The following is a 6,661-nucleotide window of genomic DNA, read 5'->3' on the forward strand; positions in this document are numbered from 1 at the left end:
GCTATTGATTCAGTACTTTGTATCCATTAATCTCTGTTAAGTAGTTACCTCCATATAGTAAGGCTTAGCTAAGTTGTCTAGCTAAAGCAGTGAGCTCCTAAACGCTTAGATGTAATTAGGAATGAAACCATGTAATTATAAGTTGTAAATCCCGATTTGAGATTTGCAACAAAAACATGGTACAGCACAATTCCAAAAATTGTAAAACTGAGCTGTTATTTTCACAGCAAAATATTATTTCCCTTACAAAAATGCTGTGATCATTTACTGAATTATTACTGCAACTTTTATGTACATCAGAGCCAAACATCCTTATCCACATTTATAAGCTTCATTCACATCATCCTTCAGAGAGTACATTTCGCACTCACAAAAGGGAAAAGTATTTGTACAGTACGAAGAAAAACTTTGGTTACAAAAATGTGACGCAACTCGTAATCACAATGAATTCAAAACTGAGAAATAATATCAATGAAGGTATCTTGTCTGCAGGGAATTGTTAGACCACCCATTGGATGATCAAATCCAAATTCTTGTTCAGCCTCACTTAGCAAGTCTTGGAATGAAGGTTGGTTGAGGTATGATATAGGAATGACAAACCGCTGTCTCTCGTTCTCCCCAACATAAACCGCTAAATAACCTTTTGGGACATCTGCTAAATTATATGAACGACCTTGACTTGAATTTGAAAAAGACCGCCGAAGAATTTTCTTTGCATGAGATACACTTGGACGACGGAATCCCATGATTTTATGTCTCTGGAGAAATTTCCGATGGAAGTTATTGGAGCAAGAAGAAGAGAAGGGTTGAGAATATGCAGAGGCTTGAATGGATAGCAATGCAAATCTCATGAAATATATATAGTTAAAGTTTTATGTAGGATGTCCTCTGTTGAAAGAAATATGTGGTCACAATTAAGACCATATTGATATAGGGCATAGAAGGGACACTGATCACATGGTGCTGTTTTCCACCTCAACGTCAATATTTTAGATGAAATACTGCTGGACAGAATGCACTACTTCAACAGAAATATATTCTCAATCACCACCAATTAATGTATTTTGACAAGATGATGAATTTGAAGACAGAGCCATGTGAACTTGCAAATGCTTCTGTCTTTAGATTTTTTTTTTCAATCCCATTCAATTTCCTGCAGACCACTCACTCAAACTTTCTTATAACATCATGTTGATTGTTAGGATTACCAGTGATCTTGTCGGCGTATCTTCCGAACATGAGTAGGACATTATGTTTTATTTAGTTTCAATACGTTTTCAGTTTGTGCATTTATTAAAAGATGTAGCTGTAGGGTATTATGATTCTTCATTTCTACTCGTACATTTTTCTTGATTAGATGGAAAGACATGTCCATGCGATTTTCCACGAGAAAATGACTATCAACTGGCTCCACCACGGTCCTTCACCAATCATATTTTTTCCGTAACCGATGTCCTTGAGAAATTGGAAGTCATAGCCACGTGAACATTTAAATGCTTGAGCAGCTGGGTCACTTGACAATCCGCATTCAATTGCCACTCTCGGCAGCTGTATAGATGTAACTAAAACTGTTTACATCCCACCTTTAAGATAATTCCCTAGCTAATTAGATCACAGACAGGCTTGTGACAACGTGGAGCCAATGCTAATTATTTGTGGACAAATTTTTTTCGTAGCAATTAATATTTTTCCTCGTCATTCTTTGCAATTTCTAAAGGCTTATGTCTAGAAGGAAAAGAGCCGCAATGCTTCATACATTCTCTCGCCAAATATCATATGTAAATGTTCTGATTATGGAGGCTGAGAAACTTTATATGTAATTATAAGCCCGGGTTTGCTTGCTGCTCTTTCTTAGAGCTTAAATTTATCAGATCATTTGAAATCTTACAGAGAAATTTTAATACCATGGGTTTCCTGATAACATTCATCAAGGTATACACAGATGAATGTTTTGCAGAAAAAGTATAAGAACTGTATGAGAAGAAATGTAGAGAGAGAATCAAGAGAATGCAGACTTTGTTACTTGTTAGAGATAGAAAAGATAATCACACTATGATTCGATACAAGCTTATATAACAACCGAGCGTAGCTTATCAGCTAATCTTTGAAGCCCGTATGGTGTAAATTCTTCGTTTGTAGTTCTTCATCCATTCTTGTCTTATACTTTTCATTTTACTTCTTGGCATTGAACTTGTGATCGGTACTTGTTAAGATTTGTATATAATATTTAGGAGTTCATTTTAATTTTCTCATTGTATCATTCATCTAGAGCAAGTAATGTAACTTTCTTTGTACAGTCTTTTATTGTATCATACACACAAAATTCTCATACATTACCAATTTTACATAGCATTGGAGCAAAGTTCCCTGAGTTTTTGCTTTGTCGCCCTCCACTACAAATCCAAGAAACCTTCCACAAACAATACGGGAGATATTAATTAATAAAAAAACTAATAGTTGAAATATTCTTTTGATAAGATGAGTGATTTTTTTATGGACTTTTAGGAATTTAATTTATGACTTGTAGTTTTGACCTTCTTTCGAGAGCTTAGCATTCGACCATCGTTTTAGATTAAATGCCTATTTGAGACAAGGTTTGGAATATTCCTACTAATGTGAATTTGAGGTTTGCCGATTAATCTTCCGCATTAAGTTACTAAGTAGGATAGGTAGCACTTATTTATGTACGAATTTGAGAGTGTTACACCAACGCTACTGCCGACTACACTCTTTTGTAGGGCTCACTCTACATCGTATTTCAATGATCCAAACCGTCCATCTTTTAGGTGTTTCCTCATTGATCATTTCTACGAAAAATCACCCAAATCCGAAACCATTTGACCACTAGATTAAATGGTAGTTATATTAGTATTTCTTTGAAAAATCATATTTGTCTATTCTCTTCACTACAATTAGATGCCTTAATAGTTTTGAATTTGCCTAATATTTTTTATAAAGATGATCTATGAATGTTGTCAAAATATGTTTATTCCAGCTAATTGCCCTCAAAATTTCATGAAAATTACAAGAAAATAATCAATGTGGATCATAAATACATTTAAATACTGCCTCATATGTTTTGGAGAGGAAAAATGAAGTTTACATATATAGGATAAAAGACAACTTTACTGCCTTAGACCATCTCCAAGGAAGATGTTAAATATTAGATAAAATATGATTTCACTTCATGAAAGGATAATGTAACTATTAAGGAAAAACAAATATAACAAACTAACAGATTCCTTAACCACTAAGTAATATCTCTAGATTTTGTAGTTACAATATTGCCCTTTATATCCCCCCTCAAACGAAACTGAGGTACTCAAAGATGAAGTTTGTCACAGAGGAATATGAATCTTGACTTGGAAAGTGATTTGGTACAAATTTCAGCCACCTGATCTTGAGTACAAACAAAATGCACAAAGATCTGTTTTGCCAATACTTTTTCCCGAATGTAATGGTAGTCTATTTCAACATGCTTTGTTCGAGCATGGAAACTAGGGTTCTTGGCAAGAGATATGGCTGAAATATTATCACATCATAAATGGGGAGAACAAGGCAAGCAATAACCAATGTCAACCAACAGTTTACATATCCGGGTAATCTCAGACGCAGTGTTGGCAATAGATCTGTACTCTGCCTCTATGGAAGATCGTGCTACAGTTGGCTGCTTTTTAGCACTCTAACTAATCAAAGAGTTTCCCATAAAGATACAATAGCCTCCAGTTGATCGTCTATCTAGAGCACAACCAGCCCAGTCAGCATCTGAGAAAGCAGTGAATGAGGGATCAGTTGAACACTTTGAGAACCATAAGCCAACATTAATAAAACCCTTCAAGTACCTTAAGATTGGCTTAACTGCCTGGTGAAGTGAAATTCTAGGATTTTGCATGAATTGACATACAAGGTTGACTACAAAATTGAGATCTGATCTTATCCAAGTAAAATATTGTAAAGCGCTAACTAATGAACGATACTCAAAAGCATTCTCAAGTAATAAAAACTCATGATCAAGTTTAGAGGTGCTGAGTGGTGTACTGCAAGGTTTGGCTCTAGCCATTTTGGCTTTAGATAATAGGTCCACGATATATTTTGTCTGAGATATGAATATGCCTCAAGATGATCTTTTAACTTCTATGCCAAGAAAATAATGCAGAGCTCTAATATCTTTGATTGGAAAGAGTGAGCTGAGTTGTTTAATCATTTATTGACAGGCTGCAAAAGAATAATCAGTAACTAAAATGTCATCCACATAGATTAGGATGAAAACCAAATTTGGAATATTTTTTACAAATAGAGAATGGTCACTTTGAGAACCTACAAAGCCAAGAGAGTGAAGAGCCTCATGAAGCTTCTCATACCAAGCTCTGGGAGCTTGTTTTAAACCGTACAAGGATTTAGGCGAGTGACAGACATGAGATGGCTTGGTTGAATTTTCAAAGCCAGGGGACTATTGCATGAAAACAGATTTAGTAAGAGTACCATGTAAAAAGGCATTGTTTACGTCAAGTTGGTTTAAAAACCAATCATATTGAGCTGCAAGAGTTAGTAGAAGCCTAATGGTGACTGGTTTAGCTATAGGACTGAAGATTTTAGTGTAGTCTAAACCTTCATGTTGATTGAATTCTTTTGCAACTAGTCGGGCTTTGTACCTATCTATAGTTCCATATGGCTCTTGATTCGAAATACCCACTTGTAACCTTCAAGGTTCTGAGATGAAGACTTAAGGACAAGAGATCGTGTGCCAGTATTGTTAAGGGCATTAACTTCTTCTTGCATTACTTGACGCCAATGAAAGTGATTTGAAGCTTGAAGATAAGCATCGGAAGTGCGGCACTAGTCAAATTTTCGTTGTTAGAGCGAAACAAGTTTTGGGAATGTTACAGAGACCTAGCAGCACGTGTTGTAAGGAAGGAAGTAGAATGGTACGTTTTGAGGACGCATATCTTTGGCGTCACTTCTCAAAATTCTGCCAGGGATACCACTGATGATAAAAGTAGATTACACTATCAATCCACTTTCTCGTACTACATCAGTTCCTCCTGCATCTTTTTCACACACTTGCATCATTGAGAAGACTTAGTTACAAAAGCTTACCGAATAGGAATTTACCCAACCAAATGCTTTGTCTTAGAGAATCTCAAACCTAGTTTAGAAGACGAAAGACCAAACCTAGGGTTTGTACCTGGTTTTCTAGCAACTTATTTGGGTGACGATTAAAAACCATTAACTCGTACTTCAAATTGATGATCTCTCTGACGAATTCTAGATTCCGAGTTTTCTTCCTTAGTCTGAAGAATTTGTAGTAGTCGTACTGACGACCTTCTCACCTATTCCGACATCAAGATCAAATTCTCTAAACATTGGCAGTCAGCTTTGTACCAAAGTCCCCAACCGTTAGCTTTGATTAAATTAGTACTTTTTTTGGGAGACGTGATCTTAGTAAAAGATATTCTTTTCTTTTTCCAAAAGGTTCTAGCGGAAGAAAGTTGATATTCTCACAAAGTGTTGTGAGATTCGAGATATACTTGGTCTTGTCGAGTCTATCGACAATTGGTTAGCGATTTTTCGACTATAGTGTTTTTCCTCACTTATCGGCCAAGAAAAGCTAGTTTAGCTTGGGGTGTTGATTATGAATAAAGTTTCTGACAATTGAACTGTTGTCTCATCTCACCTTTGTTTTACGCTTTTAGATGATATTGATCATTTTGGAAATCCATGATGACGTGTTCTTTGGATGTCCCGACTATGCAGAGGCAGCATGACGGAGTATCACTTATATTTTCCAATGGTTAAAAGCGTTCGAAATGAATCATCATATACATGACCTAGAGTCAACAATTATCATCTTCACTTGAAAATTGGATGACACTTCTCTGTGGAGAAACATATAAAAAATCTTCACCAACCTCACAAACTTCCCAACTACACTTTCTCTCGTAAAGAGCTAAATTCATGGCAACAACGATGGAGGAACCAAACCAAATCGTACGATTGCACTATCGTGTATCACCCCGATTATGCAAAAAGACGTATCTACCTTTGAAGTACTTTCAACCTTTACTATTCCATTTTAGTTGGAATTCATGAGTAGTGGTTTGGTGTTACCTACAAATCATCAAGAATCATTCGAATGGTTGTAATCACTTTTTGTATCTGAACGGAGATGGAAAATATCATCATAAGCTCCCGGTACAATGTATTTTGTACATGTGGAGATCATGATGATGTCTCAGTGATCATCGACCGACATGACAAGACAGCTCATTTTTCGTTGGTCCAAAAGGGCCATATCTAGTTCATTTAGTAAAATTTCTCATTCTTGAATTCTTCAAATTTTCTAAAGTTTCGATCGGTGTTTAATTTAACGGTGATTCCATATTCATCTTCTTGTGCTGGAAAGCATTTCAGTTAACCATGAGTACGTGTCTACTCCACTGCTTTCCATTTTATTTCTGAGGTGGACAGACGGTCAAGTATATTTGCTCAGACATTGAAATTTTAGTTGTGACCATTAATTCTTCAATCACCCAACAATTACTCTACTGAGTGAACCTTTATCGTTGGTGATTGAATATTCTGTAAACTACCTTTGTAGTGTGAGGTCATACAGTTAACTTAGATATCTTTAATTCTAGATTTGATGGACTTGTTTTGACCC

General features: G+C 35.8%; 1 protein-coding gene across 1 annotated transcript; it reads right to left on the minus strand.

The window, feature by feature from the left end:
* Window positions 1–234: 234 nt before the first annotated feature.
* On the minus strand, window positions 235–866 carry LOC137729063 (auxin-induced protein 15A-like). Its single transcript, XM_068467884.2, has one exon. It carries the CDS (start codon window positions 849–851, stop codon window positions 450–452), a length of 402 nt encoding a protein of 133 aa, XP_068323985.2. The 5' UTR covers window positions 852–866; the 3' UTR covers window positions 235–449.
* Window positions 867–6,661: the final 5,795 nt, after the last annotated feature.

This window comes from Pyrus communis, chromosome 10, assembly GCF_041283825.1.
Source record: "Pyrus communis isolate YQ-2024b chromosome 10, ASM4128382v1, whole genome shotgun sequence".
NCBI classification, from domain to species: Eukaryota; Viridiplantae; Streptophyta; class Magnoliopsida; order Rosales; family Rosaceae; genus Pyrus; species Pyrus communis.